Genomic DNA, 20,662 nt, shown 5'->3' on the forward strand with positions numbered 1-20,662 from the left:
GCCTGATGTTGCTACCAGCATGTCCTACTGCACTCCTTAATCTGAAATTCCGGACCAACCAGCTTTCTGGGTGTGTCTTCATACAAGGACTTGCGATTGAAAATGGCAGTTCACAACTATTTTCCCGGGGCACTCAAGGACAGCAATAAATGCTGGCCTCATCATTGATGCTCCCATTCCATAAATGGCAAAAGAAAATGTATTTCTTGTTTGCATATTCTATATAATACGGAATACATTATCACAAGAATTATTAATGCTCCGTCAAACATAATACCAAATACTAAGCCAATCACCATGTTCTGAAAAATGAAAATAAGTTTCAGTGGATCATGGAGTAGCTTCTAGTATAGTACAAAATGCCACCACCAATACATTAAGTCTGTTCCATTACACTACACTAATATTCTGAAATATGAGCTCTTAAAAATTAATATGATTTAACATTAGCTTTGCTGGTATTAAGTTTGTTACACTAGAAATAAATTTCTAGCAATATTTATCTCAGGAAAAGTGGCTGGTAAACTACATTAACTGTAATAAATCTATTCAAGTCTACCATACTTAATAAATATTCACCTGAGAGGTTAATAAACGATAAGGGCTATAGTTCCATTTTATTAACAATAAGAGATTAAACACATCATTGGATAGAAATTCAACAAAATACCCTATTTATCCCAAGGACAGGTAGAATAACTTTTAGTTTGATACATTCATTTATCATCCAGATGGCTCCATGGGAAAGATAGAAATCTTAAAAATAACTTTACCTGGTCCATATAATTAACTGACTTTGTCATATTAAAAGAACTGTTACATGAAAGAATAAAATTTCCTTCTGTAATTGTTAGCTCACCTCATTCCACTGTCCAACTGTGTAGTTTTGTGTGTGTTTGCATCCCATAAGTAAATGGCATTTGATTTATCAGAAATCACAGCCAAGGCATCTCCGTCTTTATCCCAGTCCATAGAAACACAAACTCTAGAAAACACATAATAACAAAATAAAAATCCAAGTTTACTCTTGTCATTTTAGCTTTATAATTTTTGAATCTTTCTCTCAGAAGTCATCTGTTAAACTTTTCAATTGTAAACTCTATTTATTTACTAGAACAAATTATTCACCAATAAATGCATACATTATTTTATAAATATCTTGCAAGAGTGATTACAAAGTAGACCACAATGAGTAGTCAAAATTGAAGTAAAAATTTAAGAAGTAATTATAATAAATGAAATTGTGCATTCTGCAAATTTATAACTGGTCATATAGAATATTTCTTTATCTTCATACCCTGGCAAGTTAATTTCATTTCTTTTATGTCCATGTCGATCAAAGATTTTCACCATATGGTCAGACCTAAGGCAAACCAACAAAACGCCAATCAATTTTAAAGCAATAATGTGCAACTTCTTAAAAAATCTAAATGAATAAGTTGAACATTTACAAGCAAAGTGTATTTAATGGTCAGATGACTTATGCATTTTTACTATTACTTTTATTTCTAAAACTACAGTAACAATCATAAAAATATAAGAAGTATTGCATTTTATTTCAGCTGTTAAAGAACATAGTTGTATAAAAGCAATCTACTTTGAAAGAAAAAATTCGAGAAATAATGGTCCTTGTGTTGCTGGCATTTTTTAGACGGCAATTGCTTCTATTGCCTCTTGGGTTGAAAGAAATAAACAATAGGAAAATGGCTACAAGCAATCTTCGAGTAATAAGTACAGAAGGCATGGCTAGTAAGTTTGCAGATGACACCAAAATTGGTGGCATAGTAGACAGTGAAGAAGGTTTTCTAAAATTACAAAGGGATCTTGATCAAATAGGTTAATGGACTGAGAAATGGCAGATGGAGTTCACTCTGGATAAATGCAAGGTATTGCATTTTGGTACAACAAAAAAGGGTAGGACTTATACAATTAATGTTAGGGCCTTGCTAGTGTTGTAGAACAGAGGGACCTGGGTTCTTTGAAGTCTGCATCACATATAGACAGGGTGGTTAAAAAGGCGATTGGCATGCTTGCCTTCATTGTTCAGTCTTTTGAGTATAGGAGTTGGGAGGTCAAATTGAAGTTGTACTTGACTTTCACGATGCCTCTTCTGGAACACTGTGTCCAGTTCTGGTCACCCAGTTATCGGGAAGATATTATTAAGCCGGAGAGAGTGAGAAGGCATTTGCCAGGATGTTGCCGGGTATGGAAGGTTTGAGTTATAAAGAAAGGCTGGATAGGCTGGGGCAATTTTTCACTGGAGCTTAGGAAGTTGAGAGACGACCTATAGAAGTTTATAAAATAATGAGGGGGGTATAGATGGAGTTAATGATACTTGTCTTTTCCCTAGTATGAGGGGTTTCAAGTCTGGGGGCACATTTTTAAGGTGAGAAGAGAGAGATTTGAACAAGACATGAGGGACAATTTTTTTTTAGAGGGGGTGGTTCAAATGTGGAAATGAACGTCCTGAGGAAGTGGTGGATGCGGGTACAAATACAACATGTAAAAAACATTGGGAGAAGTGCATGAATAGGACAGGTTTAAGAGGGATATCGGCTGACAGCAGGCAGGTGGGAGTAGTTTAGTTTGGGATTATGTTCGGCATGGACTGTTTGGACCAAAGGGTCTGTTTCCGTGCAGTATGACTCTATGATTCTGTGACTACAAGTCTCCAAGTTGAACCTGATGCAGATTTGGAATGCAGTTGCCAATGTGGGCTCCACAGCAGTTCTTCAGCTGATTTGAAATTGCATTTACGCACTTCTTGTAATGAGGGGTGTTAATAATATTCCCTTTAACTGATGCAATGGGAGGAGTCCATAGTTGACGAGAATGACCTTACCCTGAGTCTAGGCAGTGGTGATAAAATCGATTGTTTTGAAAATGGAACCAATGTACAATCAATTATAGAATAATAAAACTTATAAAATGATGAGTACTTTGAACACAAATATTGAGGCTCTGGTCAAGAAAAAGGTAGCGGCACATGTTAGGTATAGATAACTGGGATCAGGTGAATCTCTTGAAGAGTGTAAGGGGTATAAGAGCATTCTTAAGAAGGAAATCAGGAGGGCAAAAAGGGGATAGAGATAGCCTTGGCAGATAAGGTTAAGGAGTATTTCGGTGTGGAACCACAGGAGATAGGAGAGATACTAAACAAATATTTTGTGTCAGTATTTACCAAGAAGAAAGACGTGGAGGCTAGGGAACTCAGGAAAATAAACACTGGTGTCTTGAAAACAGTCCACATTAGAGATGAGATGGTGCTGGAAGTCTTACAAAACAAAGACGGATAAATCTCCAGGACCCTAATCAAGTGTATCCCAGCACGGTGTGGGAAACTACGGAAGAAACTGCAGGGCCCTTAGTAGAGATATGTGTACCATCTACAGTCACGGGTGAGGAGCCAGAGGACTGGAGGGTGGCTAATATTGTGCCTATTTAAGGAAGGCTGTAAGGAGAGGCCTGGGAACTATAGACATCAGTGGTGGGCAAGCTGTTGGAGGGGATTCTAAGAGACAGGATTTACATGCATATGGAGAGGGAAGGACTGATTAGGGATAGTCAGCATGGCTTTTTGTGTGGGAAATCATGTCTTACAAACTTGATTCGAGTTTTTTGAGGACATGACCAAAAAGACAGGTGAGGGCAGAACAGCAGATGTTGTCTACATGGACTTTAGTAAAACCTTTGACAAAGTTCCGCATGGTAGACTGGTTAGCAAAATTTGATCACGTGGGATTCAGGGAGAACTTGCCAACTAAACACAAAATTGGCTTGACAGTAGGAGATAGAGGGTGGTGAAGCAGGATTATTTTTCCGACTGGAGGCCTGTGACCAACAGTGTACCACAGAGATTGGTGCTGGGACCACAGTTGTTTGTCATTTGTATAAACGATTTGGATGAGAATTTAGGAAGCATGGTTAGTAAGTTTGCGGATGACACAAAAATTGCTGGTATAGTACAGTGAAGACGGTTATCAGGGGTTACAAAGACATCTTGATCAATTGGGCCAATGGATTGAAGAGAGGCAGATGGAGTTTAACTTGGATAAACGTGAGGTGCTGCATTTTGGCAAGATGAACAAAGGCAGGACTTATACAGTTAATGGTAAGGCCCTGGGCAGTGTTGTCGAAGAGAGAGACCCAGGGGTTCGGGTACATTGTTCTCTGAAAGTTGCATCACAGGTAGACAAGGTGGTTTAGAAGACATTTAGCATGCTTGCTTTCTTTGCTCAGACCTTTGCGTATAGGAGATGGGACATCAGGTTGCAGTTGTAGAGGATGTTGGTGAGGCCACCTTTGGAGCACTATGTACAGTTCTGGTCGTCCTGCTTTGGAAGGATATTATTAAGTTGGTGGGGTTCAGAAAAGCTTTACAAGGATGTTGCTGGGACTAGAAGGTTTGAGTTAAGGGGAGGCTGAATAGGCTGGTACTTTTTTCACTGAAGTGTAGGAGGTTGAAGGGTGACCTTACAGAGGTTTATAAAATGATGAGAAGCATTGATAATATTAATAGCAAAGGCGCTTTCCCTAGGGTAGGGGAGTTCAAAACTAGACGTCTTATTTTCAAGATGAGAGGAGAAAGATTTAAAAGGGACCTGAGGAGCAATCTCTTTTCACACAGAGGGTTGTTCGCATGTGGAATGAACTTCCAGAGGAAGTGGTAGATACAGGTACAGTCACAACATTTAAAAGATATTTGGACAGTTACATGAATAGGAAAGGTTTAGAGGGATAGGGGCCAAATGGAGGCAAGTGAGATTCATTTAGTTTGGGAAACTTGGTTGGCATGGATGATTTGGATCAAAGTGTCTGTTTCCGTGCTATATGACTCTTATAACTCTGTTAGTTTATGGATTTGTATACGTTATTGTTGTAAATACTGCTCACAGGGTTAATTGGGACTGTGATTTTTCTTACAATTCACAAAGAAAATATTCACATAATGGCAGAGAAAGATCAGACTGAGATTAGACAGTGGTCTCTGTGAACTAGTGTTTTAAAATTTTAATGTAAATTGAACGTAAAGACATTTAGCCCACCTGTTTGATTGTATTTTAAAGGCTGTTTTGAAATTTAAACTAGTTTTTATAATCAGAGCCATACAGTCATAGAGTCATCCAGTACGGAAACAGACCCTTCAGTCCAACTCATCCATGTTGACCAGGTTTCCCAAACTAAAGTAGTCCCATTTGTCTGTGTTTGGCCCATACCCCTCCACATCAACTAGAAGACAAACAACCTATACCACAGTTAAAGAATGATGGCCAATCTTGATTAAACATCCTGGTGTGGATTTGTTCTGCCAATGATGAAGCCTGATGGCATTAACTGTCATTGCTTGGTGAGAGATCTATTAACTTCCTTCGCTTGCATTTCAGCACATAAATCCAGAACTTGTGGTGCACTATTCTGCACTGTTGCAGAGACTTTGCTATTATACTCACCCATGTCAAGGATAAAATGGAAAATATGGTATTGTTGAGAATGTGAGTTGACAGTTTAGTAATAACAAGATTTTTTATTATAATGCTTTGGGATGGCTGTTTTTTGATGGAAATAGCCTTAGAGAGGCTTTGCAAATTGTTTTTAAAATCTGGGTCAATGAGCACTAGCAGTTAGCTGTTTTACACAATTAATATACAGTAGCTACATGAGACACATTTGCATTTAACAGGAACATCCAAGAAGACATTCTGCTTATTACACCAATAAGTAATGTGGTATAAAAACAAGGAACAAAAACAAAGTTGCTGTGAAAGCACAGCAGGTCTGGCAGCATCTGTGAAGGAAAAAACAGAGTTAACTGCGCAAGGTTCTGAGGAAGGGTCACCGGACCCGAAACATGACTCTGTTTCTTCCTTCACAGATGCTGCCAGACCTGCTGAGCTTTTCCAGCAATTTTGTTTTTGCTCCTGATTTACAGCATCTGCAGTTCTTTTGTGTTTTCTTTTTAAGTAATGTGGTATAGTGGCTTCAGTGCCAGTGTGATACCAGGTATGTTAACTGTACATCCAAACAAAAGGCAGCATACCTATTCAGCTATTTGCAGCAAGCAACCAGCTAGGCTTGCAGATCTCCCAATAGTTTCCAAAAATTAGATGTGATTCTGCAATTGGACAACATTTGCTGGATGATCCAGAGTGTGCGAAGAATTATGCTGACAACCAGTTTAGAGTTGTCACTCGGGCTCTCAACTTCTCCACTCACCAGAGGTGCAATGAACCTCAGGTTAAACCACCACTAGTAGTCTCTCTCTCTAATGAAAGAGTGGCTCAACAGCCTGCTATAACTATGGCAAATTTACATTTACTTTTTGCTTTATTAAAATATACTGTTTACACACAACCTCCATGTGATTATTAAAGAGGGGGAGAGTATTGGCAAGGGGTATATTTCATTAAACTGGCATACTGTTGAAAGGGCTCACTAATCCATGACATTGCACTTGCTTAGGTTAAAATACACTGAATTATAGGTAAAGAAGAGGTCTGTGACACTAAACCAGGTTAGAATATCTTTGGTGTAAACCCCAAAAACATGACAATTATTTAACAGATACCACAATAAAGGATTGTTTTATAGGCACTGTAATCTTGTATATAATGTTACATTCAATAAACATTCAATGAATAAATGAGAACATTGATGCTAATCATGTTGCCTGGGTTCATTATTGACCCTCAATATTTGCTGTTAATTGAGACAAATCCATTAGAATACCATAATAGTGAGACAATGCCATTAATTATATAATAGTAATGTTTTAACTGTTAAGTCATGACATAAACATTTTCTAGCAGATTGCTTGCAGTAAAACGTAAATGCCTTACCCAGTGATGGCTATATAATTCCCGAGTGTTTTCTGCCAATTGTATTGTACAAGGTTGCCTGCAACAATTTTCTCTGAGATGGTAAATACTTGCTGCACATAAAACAAAAGCAATATGTTATGATCCCAGCTGATGATATTACTGGACAAGTCAGATCCCAGACAAAAACCTGGCTTGACAGATCATGGTTTTTAACTGTTAACAGGATTGTAACAAAGTGATCTCTCACTGAAACATAAGCACACAATCTGCAGATTTTTGCTTTTAACAGCAAAATAGAACTACAAAAGAAATATAGAAAAAAGAACAATCCGAACTACTTATTAAACAAATTCAAAGATTATAAAAACAGTATAATCCCATTAATTCCAAAACATTCCTTTATAAATTGAAAAGAAACAGAACAGTGTGTAGTACTCAAAAGTAACCCCTGGTACAGTACACAAAGCACCACTTGCACAACACTCACACCAGATTCCCTGCCCCTAACATCTCAGCAGATTTAAGTCATCTGCAACTTCAACTTTTAGCTGGAACTGCAATAGCTTCTAACTAGAGGCATCACACACCTGAGCATCATTATACCTGGCTTAAGTAACTACTTCTCGGTTTTTACCTTAACATTTCTCATCTGGGTCTAACCTTGCCTCTTCACTCCAAGGTAATCTAATTCACTATAGCTGCCATTCCTTTCTCAGTAGCACTGCTCTCTATGGCCATCTTGTTCCAAGGATTTCACAGGACCACCACTACCCAAAGTCAAAAGCGAAACTATAAATTTCTCTTTCAGTTGTAGGTGCTTCCCATAAGCTTTCTCATGATGAAATGCTTCCTATTTTCACTCTCAAAAGTTCTGTCTCTGATATCTTTGGCTATGCCCACCTGCCATAGATTCTTCAACTGCTGCAAACAGTTTCTCCCAATCCACCCTTTCCTGGAATAACTCGAAAATTTCTTTGAAATTGTCCTTCAACTTTCCAACTTCCAAATACTAAAAATACTTTATTCAATTTCTTCATGCAATTTAACCCTTGCACTCCAGTTCCAAGGCCAATATAATCATCATCCTTGTCTTCCAGTTTTCGAGATACAAAAGCCTCTATTCCATTAGCATTCTTGATTATTTTCTGGGCCTTCCATGACATGTTAATCATAATAAGAAACAGTAACAGGAGTAGGCCATTCAGTCCCTCGAGCCTGTTCTGCCATTTAATAGGATCCTGGTTGATCTGACATTGCTCATATTCACTTTCATGCAGTTTCCCCAAAACCTTTGATTCCTCTACTGATCAAGAACCTATCCATTTCAGTTTTAAACTGGTGCCCCTTTATTCTGAGACTATGCCCATCAACTGTGTATCTCAGCCACAAGTCTCTTTGGACCTCTGCTAATGTTTCTAGCTTTTCACAATCTCTTTTTGGGTCCAAATGCTTACATTGAAATCCATTTGACAAGTCTAACTTACACACTTAGTCTATGAAAATCCCTTTGCAATTTATGCTTCCTACTATTTTGCTTACAATGCCGTCCATCTTTATATATTTGGCAAATTTAAATACGTGGCTTCTATCTCAGCATCTAAATAGCTACTGAACACTGAACAGCTGAAGCACCAACACAGATCCCTGTCACCAAACACATTCTGCTAATTAGATTAACTACCAATTAGTAAAGTTGCCATAGTCCCAGAGGACCATACAATTCTCTGTCTCCTTCCTCTCAACCAATTTCCAATCCAAATCAATAATTTGCTTTTAATTCCACGAGCATCAACATTAGCTAACAATATCTTCTAGATGTACATATAAATAATACCTATAGACACTCTCCTGACCACTAATTTAGTCTCCTACTCACTATTTAAGTCACCTCTTCAAAGAATTCAATCAAAATAGTAAGGAACGACTTCCTCTTCATGAATGCATCTGGCTCTCTCTCTATGATCAGTTGCAAATTTTTAAGGCATTAAGTCACATTATCCTCTTAAAAACTTCCCAACAACACATATAACTTCTAGACCAAAAAAAAACTGTGATGCTAGAAATCAGAAAACAAAACAGAAATTGCTGGAAAATCTCAGTAGGTCTGGCAGCATCAGTAAAGAGAAATCAGAGATAACATTTTGGGTCCGGTGACCCTTCCTCAGAACTGATGGTAGCTAGGAAAATGTTGGTGTTTATGCAGAAGATAGGGTGGGGAGGGTGTAAGGAGTACACAATAGGTGGAGATAGAGCCCAAAGGGAGAGAAGAACAGTTGGACAGACAAAGGAGCGGGTAAGGATCTGGCAAGGAGGGTGAATAGCTGTTAATGTAGACTGTTAGTGGCTAACAATGGGTTGTGTGTAATAGCAGACTATGTGATCACATGGCCTGTTGTATGGGGGTGTGGGCTAGGACAGTGGAGAGTTCAAGCCCTGAAGTTACTGAACTCAATAATGAGCAGCTGCAAGGTCCCCAAGCGAAAAATAAGGTGTTGTTCTTCCAGCTTCACTGGAGAACAGCAGCAAGCCTGAGACAGAGATAGTGGCCAGGGAACCAGGTGATGTGTTGAAGTGGCAGGTAACTGGAAGCTCAGGGTTATTTTTGCGAGCAGAACTTAGGAATTCTGCAAAGTAGTCACTTGGCCTATGCTTCATTTTCCCAATGTAGAGGAAACCACATTGTGAGCAGTGAATCCAATAGACTAGATTGCGTGAAGTGCAGGTAAAGTGCTACTTCACCTGGAAGGTATGTTTAGGCCCTTAGATACTGAGGAGGGAGGAACTAAATAGGCAAGTGTTACACCTTCGGCAATTGCAGGGGAAAGTGCCGTGGGCTGTGGCAGTATTGGGAGTGAAGGAAAAGTCGATCAGAGTGTCCCGGAGGGAATGGTCCCTGCAGAAGGCGGACAACGGAGGGGAGGAGAATATGTCTAGTGGTGGCATCTTGCTGGAGGTGGCAGAAATGGTGGCTAATCATTTTCTTGTTATGTATGCTGGTGGGATGGTAGGTAAGGACAGGGGAACCCTATCACCATTGCGGGGGGGAAGAGAGAGGTTGAGGGCCAAAGTGCAGGAGATGGGTCGAACCGAGTTGAGGGCCCTGTCGACAACAGCGCTGGGGACTCCTCGGTTGAGGAAGAAGGTGGACATTTCAGAGGGTCCCTTGTCAAAGTTGGCACCATTGACACATATGCGACGGAGAGGGAGGAACTGAGAAAATTGAGTCAGAGACAGACCAGGTGAAAGTGAGTGCAGGATGGAAATTGGAAGCTAAAATCGATAAACCCTTCCAATTTCAGATGAGAGAGGGAAGCAGCACTGATGATATCATCAACATACTGGAGAAAGACTTTTGGGTGTGGGCTGGAATAGGACTCAAACAAGGAATGTTCCACGCACCCCACAAAGAGACAGGCATAACTGGAGCCCATGCGGTACCCATGGCCACCCCTCTGACCTGAAGAAAATGAGAGGAGTTAAAAGAGAAGTTGTTTAGGGTAAGGAAGACCTCAGCCAGGCTGAGGAGGGTGGTGGGGGTGGGGGTGCGGGTGGAGACGGTCAGGCATTTTTTCCAGGAAGAAGCGGAGAGGCCTGACACTATCCTGATGGGAGATGGAATTGTAGAGGAATTTCATGTCCATGGTGAAGGGAGGCAGCTGGAGCCTGCAAATTGGAAATTCTGAAAATGGCGTAAAGTGTCAGAGGAATCGCAGATGTAAGTGAGCAGGGATTGGACCGGGGAGAAAAGACCAAGTCAAGGTAGGAAGACATTAGTTGTGGGGCACGAGCAGGCAGAAACAATGGGTCTGCCCGGGCAGTCCTGTTTGTGGATTTTTGAAAGGAGGTAGAAGTAAGCTGTGCGGGGTTGGGATACCATCAGCTTGGAGGCGGTGGAGGGGAGATCATCAGATGAAATGAGGACTGTAGTTGATCCAATGGCTGGATGTTCCACGGTGGGGCCATGGTCCAGCGGGTGATAGGAGGAGATACCTGAGAGCTGGCATCAGCCTCTGCAACGTAGATGTCAGTACGCCAGACTACAACAGCATCACCCTAATAAAGTCAAGGTTGGATCTGAGCACATAGAATGCAGTCAGTTCAGGGGAAGATAGGTTGGAATGGGACAGGGGAGGAAAGAAGTTGTTGCCTGCCATGTCTACACATCATCCTGTACCCTGGCCAATATCTCTGTCTTAGGCTTGCTGCAGTGCTCCAGCAAAGCTCAGCATAAGCTGGAAGAACAACACCTCATTTTCCGCTTGGGGTCCCTGCACCCTGAACTCAATATCGAGTTTAATAACTTTAGGTCTTGAACACTCCTATGTCCTAGCCCCCACACCAAAACACCAGGCCTTGTGACTGCATAGTCTGCTATTACACACAACCCATTGTTAGCCACCAACAGTCTCCATTAACAGTTATTCACTCTCCTAGCCAAATCCTTATCTACTGTTTTGTCTGTCCAACTGTCTTCTCTCTCTTTGGGCTCTACCCTCACCTATTGTTTACTCCTTACCTTCTTCCCCCCACCCCATCTTCTGCATAAACACCGACATTTTCCGAGCTACCATCAGTTCTGAGGAAGGGTCACCGGACCCAAAATGTTCTCTGATTTCTCTTTACAGATGCTGCCAGATTAAAGTGGTCATGGAAGGTGTGGTCTTAGGATGTTTAGCAAAACATGTTGTACGGCTGCTACGGAGCTTTGGTGGTGGAGAGAGCAGGTGTTTCTGGACATAGTGCCAATCATTCAGGCTGTTTTATCCTGGATAGTGTCAACCTTCTTCTGTGTTGTTTGATTTACACTAATTCGGGCAAGTGGGAAGTATTGTCACATTCCTGACTTGTGCCTTGTAGATGGTGGAAAGATTTTGAGAAGTCAGGAGGTGAGTAACTTCTCCGCCTCCACGCTTACTTCTTCAACCGTGAACCTAACCCTCCCTCTACTGACCCCTTCTCCCGCCTCCAACACACCCTCTCCTCCTGGACACCACCCCAAGGCCTCCTACCCTCCCTCGACCTCTTCATCTCCAACTGCCATCGAGACATCAATCGTCTCAACCTCACCACCCCCTCACCCACTCCAACCTCTCTCCCACAGAACGTGCAGCCCTCCGCTCCAATCCCAACTTCACCACAAAACCTGCGGATAAGGGAGGCGCAGTTGGAGTATGGCGCACTGACCTCTACATCGCCGAGGCCAGACGCCAACTCTCCGACACCGCCTCCTACTGCCCCCTTGATCATGACCCCACCCCTGAGCACCAAACCATCATCTCCCAAACCATCCACAACCTCATCACCTCAGGTGACCTCCCACCCACGGCCTCCAACCTCATCATTTCCCAACCCCGCACTGCCCACTTCTACCTCCTAACCAAAATCCACAAACCTGACTGTCCTGGTCGACCCATTGTCTCCGCCTGCTCCTGCCCCACCGAACTGATCTCCACCTATCTCGACTCCATTTTCTCCCCCTTGGTCCAGGAACTCCCTACCTACGTCCGTGACACCACCCACGCCCTCCACCTCCTCCAGAACTTCCAATTCCCCGGTCCCCAACACCTCATCTTTACCATGGACGTCCAGTCCCTATACACCTGCATTTCCCATACAGATGGCGTAAAGGCCCTCCGCTTCTTCCTGTCCCGCAGGCCCAACCAGTCCCCCTCCAGTGACACCCTCATCCGCTTAGCCGAACTCGTCCTCACCCTCAACAACTTCTCTTTCAATTCCTCCCACTTCCTACAGACAAAGGCAGTGGCCATGGGTACCCGCAGGGGCCCAAGCTATGCCTGCCTCTTTGTAGGTTACGTGGAACAATCCCTCTTCTGTACCTACACTGGCCCTAAACCCCACCTCTTCCTCCATTACATTGATGACTGTATCGGCACCGCCTCGTGCTCCCATGAGGAGCTCCAACAGTTCATCCACTTCACCAACACCTTCCACCCCAACCTTAAGTTCACCTGGACCCATCTCTAACACCTCTCTCACCTTCTTGGACCTCTCTGTCTCCATCTTGGGCAACCACCTAGAAACCGATATCTATTTCAAGCCCACCAACTCCCACAGCTACCTAGAATACACCTCCTCCCACCCACCTTCCTGCAAAAATGCCATCCCCTATTCCCAACTCCTTCGCCTCCACCGCATCTGCTCCCAGGATGAGGCATTCCACTCCCGTACATCTCAGATGTCATCGTTTTTCAAGGACCGCAACTTCCTCCCCTCAATGGTTGAGAACGCCCTCAACCATGTCTCCCGCATTTCCCGCAACTCATCCCTCACACCCTGTCCCCGCAATAACAACCAAAAAAGAATCCCCCTTGTCCTCACGTACCACCCCACCAATCTCCGGATCCAACGCATCATCCTCCAACATTTCCGCCATCTGCAATCTGACCCCACCCTTATCTGCTTTCCGGAGGGACCACGCTCTCCGTGACTCCCTTGTCCATTCCACACTCCCCTCCAGCCCCACCACATCCGGCACTTTTCCCTGCAACCGCAGGAAGTGCTACACCTGTTCCCACACCTCCTCCCTCACCCCCATCCCAGGCCCCAAGAAGACTTTCCACATCAAGCAGATGTTCACCTGCCCATCTGCTAATGTGGTATACTGCATCCGCTGTACCCGTTGTGCCCTCCTCTACATCGAGGAAACCAAGCGGAGGCTTGGGGACCGCTTTGCAGACACCTACGCTCGGTTCACAATAAACAACTGCACCTCCCAGTCGCGAACCATTTCAACTCCCCCTCCCATTCCTCAGACGACATGTCCATCCTGGGCCTCCTGCAGTGCCACAACGATGCCACCCGAAGGTTGCAGGAACAGCAACTCATATTCCGCTTGGGAATCCTGCAGCCAAACGGTATCAATGTGGATTTCACAAGCTTCAAAATCTCCCCTTCCCCTACCGCATCCCAAAACCAGCCCAGCTCGTCCCCACCTCCCTCACCTGTTCTTCCTCCCACCTATCCCCTCCTCCCACCTCAAGCCACACCCCCATTTCCTATCTACTATACTCATCCCGCCCCCTTGACCTGTCTGTCCTCCCTGGACTGACCTATCTCCTCCCTACCTCCCCACCTACACTCACCTTTACTGGCTCCATCCCCGCCTCTTTGACCTGTCTGTTTCCTCTTCACCGATCTTCTCCTCTATCCATCTTCTATCCGCCTCCCCCTCTCTCCCTATTTATTTCAGAACCCCCTTCCCCTCCCCCATTTCTGATGAAGGGTCTAGGCTCGAAACGTCAGCTTCCTGCTCCTATGATGCTGCTTGGCCTGCTGTGTTCATCCAGCTCTACACCTTGTTATTCCAAGCCTCTAGCCTGCTTTTGTAGCCACTGTATTTATAATGGTATGTCCAGTCGAGTTTCTGGTCAACGGTAACTCCAAGGATGTTAACAATGCGGGAATCAGTAATGGTAACTCCATTGAATGTCAAGTGATGGCATGAATGTTACTTGCCACGTTTTCCACCCAAACCTGAATATTGTCCAGGTCTTGATGCATTTGGACAGGGACTGTTTCAGTATCCAAGGAGTCATGAATGGTGCTGGCCACTGTGCAAGTATTGGTGAACATCCCCACATCTGACCTGATGAAGGAGGGAAGGTTATCGAAGAAGCTACTAAAGATGGTTGGACCTCGGAACCACCCTGAGGAACTCCAGCAGAGAGTTCCAGAAGCGGAGATGACTGATCTCTGACAATCACGACCATCTTCCTATGTGCAAGGAATGCATCAAATTAACAGAGCGTTTTCTCCTAATTCCCAGTGACTTGAATTTTAGTAGGGCTTCCTGATGCCACACTCTATCAAACATGGCCTCGATTTCATGGGCTGTCACTTTCACTCCTGGAATTCAGTTGTTTTGTCTATGTTTGAACTCAAATTGGACATCACTGAGCAGATTGTCGACAAGCAAGTGCTGGTTGATTACATTGTTAATGATACCTTCCGTCACTTACCACATGATCAACAATAGACTAATGGGGAGTCAATTAGCCAGGTTGGATTTGTCCTGCTTTTGGTGTACAAGACATACTTGGACAATTTTTCACATCGACAGGTAAGTGCCAGCATTGTAACTTAACCGAAACAGCTTGGCTAGGCAAGCAGCAAGTTCTGCAGCACAAGTACTATTGCCAGAATATTCTCAGGGCCCACAGCCTTTGCAATATCCAGTGGAATCTGGTATTAATGGATTTGTGGTCAACACAGTGAGAGTACAGTTACAATATTTACTAGGGGAGAGAATATCCCCACGTCTCGGGGGAATATTTTCTGGGTCATGAGAGTTCAGGGACTACAATCCATTGAACCACCAACTCCGTTTCCATAGTAACCGTCAGAGTAGAGCTGAGGCCTTTCCAAATTGCGGTGTTATCACAAGCCTGCGACCACAGCGGCGCTAAGTAGCAAAACCGAAAATTGTTAACGCGAATACATCTCCCTGCCCTCAACCCGAAGACTTGATGATACCGAAGCAGCCTCCACCCGCGCTTCCTCTCTCACCTTCATCTTTCTCTTTATTTTCTTCAGCCTCTAGCTTCCCCAAGTGTAGCCGCGCTGGCCAAGTGCGCACGCGCAGCAATGCCGTCCCCTTCCCATAGTGCAACGCGGCAAGGCGTCCGGTCGCCATGGTAACCGTTGGAACGCGCCGCCACCCTGTTTCTGTGCAGACTCAGTCCCAGTGAGAAAGCCTGTAGGACCATTAATTTACTGTGAACCTGGGGCTGCTTTCTCCATGACTACTAATCTAAATCAAAACAAAAAGCCGAAAAGTATCTACAGTTCACAATCCATGGAGATAAAGGCCACAGAATCCAGCTCTGTTATATCTGTTGGTTGGTGCTATTTTGGCTCCAAATTGGAGGTAAAAGTGTTTTATGTGAGCCACGCTAGACAATATCGGAGCGGGAGATGAGAAGGGAACATCCATTAGGGAATGATTCTTAAACTATTAATGTTGATGACTGCCTTAAGTCGTACCTAATTTGATGATGTTCATACAGTCTTAACAGGGAAGGGGTGTCTAGCTCCAGATCCCAGTATAGACAGGTGTATCATCGGTGTTCAAATAGTCTTTAAGATCAACTTGCTCAGACATGTTGTGGCACACATCCAGAAGGGTGGACTTGAACCCAGCCCTCCTGGCACTGAGGGAGGGGCATTGCCAGTGTCACAAGAGCCCCCTACCCTAATAATCTTAGTTATTATGTCTGACCAACCAACGTAATTGTTCCTGTTTCTACCATGCAATAAACTAAAGCTTGTTAAAACCAGCACTTCTTTTCATTAAGACTCACTAGTGGTTCACGCTCCACCATTGTTAACAAAAGCAAGAGGGAGGTGATGGCCGAGTGGTAGTGTCACTGGACTAGTATCCAGAAACCTTAGCTGATGTCATTTATGCAGTCAGAGTTTTAACGGCATGGAAAGAGGCTCTTCAGCTTGTGTTCACACCAGACTTCAAACTTCCATCTATTCTAATCTCATTTTCCAGCTGTTGGCTCATAGCCTTGTACACTATGGTGTTTCAAGCATTCATCTAAATAATTCTTAAATGTTTTGAAAGTTCCTGTCTCTACCACCCTTTTAGACAGTGAGTTCTAAGTACTCACAACCCTCTGGGTGAAAAAAATATTTTCCTCAAATCCATTCTGAACTGCACTATTTACCTTTCTCTCCATCTACTGAAACTTTGTACACCTCAATCAACTCCCCCCTCAGCCTTCTCTGCTCTAAGGAAAATAACTTCAGAATTGAATCGCTCCAGCCTAGGCAACACCATGCTGAATCTCTTGCACCCTCTCCAGTAAAATTACATCCTTTTTTTTCCTGTCAATATTTAAGGTAAGTGAGGGACAGGAGTTTGGATGACAAAATGGGTACCTGATGGATAGAGTAAGTAAATGTCTGCTTAAAATAGGTTAGAGGATCCAGTCTGGCAGGGTGGGGCTGGGTGTAGGTTGGGTTGGGTGGATCATGTCAAGAAGATCATGTCAGGTCAGAGGATTGTCAGTTTCAGCAAGATTTGGTCAGGGGGAGCAGAATGTTAGGTGTCGGGTCACAGGGAGCGGGTGTTGTGTCTAGGGATAGGTGTGTTGGGTCCAGAGGTGTTAAGGTTCTGGGATGTAGTTGGGTTGAGGTAGGATCACTGGTGAGTTGGAAGTTAGTTTAATAGTTATCAAATAGTTAGAGTATATTTTTAGTGCTCTGACCTTTACTCGGTAATGATGAAACTTAAGTGAGACCAAACTCTGTAAAGGTCTGACTTTAAGGGTCTTTTTAGGAGGGTTCCAGAAGCAGGGGAATTGTCCAGCGATAATTTCGAGTTCTGGGGCAATTCCAATGCATCAGAGATTCCGCATAGTCCTGAGCCACAATTCTGGTCTACACTGTCCAGTAACTAAAAGCTGATGCTGCATAAATTTATTAAGATCCTTTGAGGATGTAACAAAATTAATAAATGAGGTATATCCAGTGATAATCATTCTGCTGGCCTGCTACCTGGCTGTAACTTCACTCCTCCCTGTCATTTCATCTTATTTAGCTTCTTCCTCTCTTGCATGTATCTCTGTCTGTCTTCAGATTTGTCTTCTTCACTATTGGTACTGCTCTGCTCCCAACATTTCTTATTCCCATTTCTCTTTGCTGCTGTGCATTCCAGTTTATGGGAACACATTGACGTGAATAATATTCACAGACTCAGCCACTGGTTTCACTGACATCTTGACAGAACACAGTCCCAACACTATCAACCATCCAGCTGCCTAACCATATGGAACATAAAGTGATACTTCAGCATTATGATAAAAATAAATTAAAACAGGAAAACTGCAGAGAGTGTGATATCAATAAAGTGCATTTCAAGTAATGACATTATGGTGTCTGATTATTCTCAATGCAGCACTTCCAAAAACAAACGTAATGCAGATCATAATGTGTCAGAATTAATAGAGAAAATTACAGAATTTCTGTTTTTATGATATCTTGAAATGGTCATAAAAATTATGAAGTGTGGAGGTGATGTTCAATTTAGACTTGCTGTTATGCAGTTGTCAGGGAATTGTGGTGCTGAGGCACAGATAGGCTGTGATCTAATTCAATGTTATCTGATATGTTAACCATGAACATTAAGCATCACCATTGGGAAATTGATCTCAATACTTGTACTCATTATATAAGTGTACATTTACTGATAAAATAGTAAGATGAGAAGCAGATTCTCAAACTTATTTTATGAAAATGCATGCTTTATTTGTGGAAATGATGACATAGTGGTAATGTCATTAGACAAAGAATCCAGAACCTCAGGCTCATGTCCTGGGAACAAGGGTTCACATTCTGCCATATTAGGTTGTGAGATTTGGATTTTTTAAAAAAAATCTAGTATTAAACTTTTGATTGTCATAAAAAGCCATTTGGTTCACTAATGTCCTTTAGGGTAGGAAATCAACCATCGTCACCTGGTCTGGCCTATATGTGACTCCAGGCCCACAGCAAAGTGGTTAACTCGAAACTGGTCTTTGGAAAATTAGATATGGGCAATAAATGCTGACCCAGCCAGTGGTGCCCACATCCCACAATCAAATTAAATTTAAAAAACTTCGATGAGCACTTGTTGAGCGTCTGCTACCAAAAATAAAAATATTGGACTGGAGCATCATGGAAACACCAGTAACTGCATATGGAGAGGACAGCGGATAGCAGAATCAATTTGACCATTCAGAATAAGTGCTTCAGGACAAGAGAAAAACGCAACCAAACCGACAATGAGCAGATCCAGGAAGGTATGAGACAGCTAAGGGAACCAACTGTGTTCTGGATGGTAAGCAAGGGCACTGCAGGCACATCTTTGCTAGTTAAACATTCTTAGCAATTGCTTGATAAAATCAATGTCCTCCCACAACTGATGGACAAGATGTGATAAATTTATAACAAAATTCCAACTTTTGATGAAAGAGAACAACTGCAAAATTTTTCACTTAATGATGGTAGATGTTTAATGATTCTACACATGAAGTATAGTTATCGGTGTTGTTTGCAAGATGTTTATGATCAAAATGAAGGCATGTGGTTTAAATTGTGTTACTTTTGGCATACTAGTGATGAGTCACTGACTTCTATTGGATGACGTTGGAACAGGTTCAAGATGCTGAATAGTCTGAGTCAATAAATATGGAGTTGGAAAAGCAGAGCAGGTCAGACAGCATCCGAGGAGCAGGGAAGTCAACGTTTCGGGCCAAAATCCTTCATCAGGATTGGGAAGTGGGGAGGGGTAGCTCAGAAATAAATAGAGGAGGGTGGAAGTGGGGCTGGGGGGAGGGTAGGTAGGGTGGAGATTGGTAGATACAGGTAGGGGTTATTGTGGTTAGTCAGTGGGAAGGGTGGAGCATGTAGGTGAGTCAGAAGATGGACAGGTTGGGGTGGAGAGATTTTGAAGCTGGTGAAGTCAATATTCAGGCCCTTGGGCTGTAAATTCCCAAGGCGAAATATCAGGTGTTGTTTCTCTAGTATACGTTTGGTCTCACTGTGACAGTGGAGGAGGCCAAGAATGGACATGTCACCAAGAGAGTGGGAGGGGGAGTTAAAATGGATGGGTTGGTTGGTGCCTGTAGAATGCAGGTGCTCTGCGAACCAGTCCACGAATCTGCGTTTGGTCTCCCCAATATAGAGGAGATCACATTGGGAGCAACGGATACAGCAGATTAGGGTAGATGAAGTGCAGATGAATCTCTGACAGATTTGGAAGGATTGTTTGGGGCCTTGGATGTAGGTGAGAGGGGAGGTGTAGGGACAAGTGTAGCACCTCCTGCAGTTGCAGAGAAAGGTACTGGGTGTGGTGGTGAAGGGGTTGGTAGAGTGTGTGGAGCTGATGAGGGAGTTGCAGAGTGAACAGTCCCTGCAGAAAGCAGACAGGGGTGGGGAGGGAAATATCTTTTTTGGGATGGGGTCTGACTGTAGGTGGCAGAAATGTTGGAGGATGATGTGTTGCATTTGGAGATTGGAGGGGTGATATGTGAGCACTTAGGAGTCTCCATCCTTATTGTTGTTAGGGGGAGAGGTTTGCAGGAAAATCAGGGAGATGCGGTCGAGGGCATCCTTAATAACAGAGGAAGGGAAACTACAGTCCCTAAAGTAGGAGGATATCTGGGAAGTCCTAGAGTAAAACGTCTCATTCTGGGACCAGATGTGGCAGAGGCGGAGGAATTGTGAGTATGGGATAGCATTTTTGCAGGAGGGTGAGTGAGAGGAGGTGTAGTCGAGGTAGTTGTGAGAGAAAGTTGGTTTGAAATGGATGTCAGTGGTGAGTCAGTTTCTGGAGATGAAGACGGAGGTCCAGGAAGGGGAGGGAGGTGTCAGAAATGGTCCAGGTGAATTTGAGGGTGTGGTGGAATGTGTGGGCGAAGTTGATGAACTGTTTGAGCTCCTCGCGTGAGCACCGATACAGTCATCAGTGCAGCAGAGGAAGAGTGAAGTATGGTGCTGGTATAGTTGTTGAAGAGGGACTATTCCACGAATCCTACAAAGAAGCAGGCATAACTCAGGCCCATACCGGTGCCCATGGCCACCCGCTTTGGTTTGTAGGAAGTGGGAGGAATCAAAGGAAAAACTGTTGTGGGTGAGGACCAGTTCCGTCAAGTGAATGAGAGTGCCTGTGGAGGGGGACTGGGTAAACCTACGGCAGAGGAAGAAGCGGAGGGCTTTTAGGCCATCCTCCTGGGGGATACAGGTGTACAGGGACTGAATATCCATGGTGAAGATGAGGTGTTGGGCGCCAGGAAACTGAAAGTTTTGGAAAAGGTGAAGGGTGTGGGTTGTGTCCT

The 20,662-nt window shown here is 43.5% G+C and overlaps 1 protein-coding gene across 1 annotated transcript in view; it reads right to left on the reverse strand.

Moving 5' to 3' along the window:
• LOC125483998 (WD repeat-containing protein 19-like) overlaps window positions 1-15,424 on the reverse strand; it is a 20,272-nt gene extending 4,848 nt beyond the window's left edge. Inside the window, exons 1-4 of the mRNA XM_048601021.1 lie at window positions 15,345-15,424; window positions 6,837-6,928; window positions 1,298-1,363; window positions 860-985 (exon numbers count right to left, since the gene is read on the reverse strand). Of these exons, the coding sequence (XP_048456978.1) occupies window positions 860-985; window positions 1,298-1,363; window positions 6,837-6,928; window positions 15,345-15,350 (290 nt within the window). The 5' untranslated portion in view covers window positions 15,351-15,424. The remainder of the gene's footprint in view (window positions 1-859; window positions 986-1,297; window positions 1,364-6,836; window positions 6,929-15,344) is intronic.
• Between the last annotated feature and the right edge of the window lie 5,238 nt (window positions 15,425-20,662).

This window comes from Rhincodon typus, chromosome 1 (genome assembly GCF_021869965.1).
Source record: "Rhincodon typus isolate 14 chromosome 1, sRhiTyp1.1, whole genome shotgun sequence".
In the NCBI taxonomy this organism is placed as follows: Eukaryota; Metazoa; Chordata; class Chondrichthyes; order Orectolobiformes; family Rhincodontidae; genus Rhincodon; species Rhincodon typus.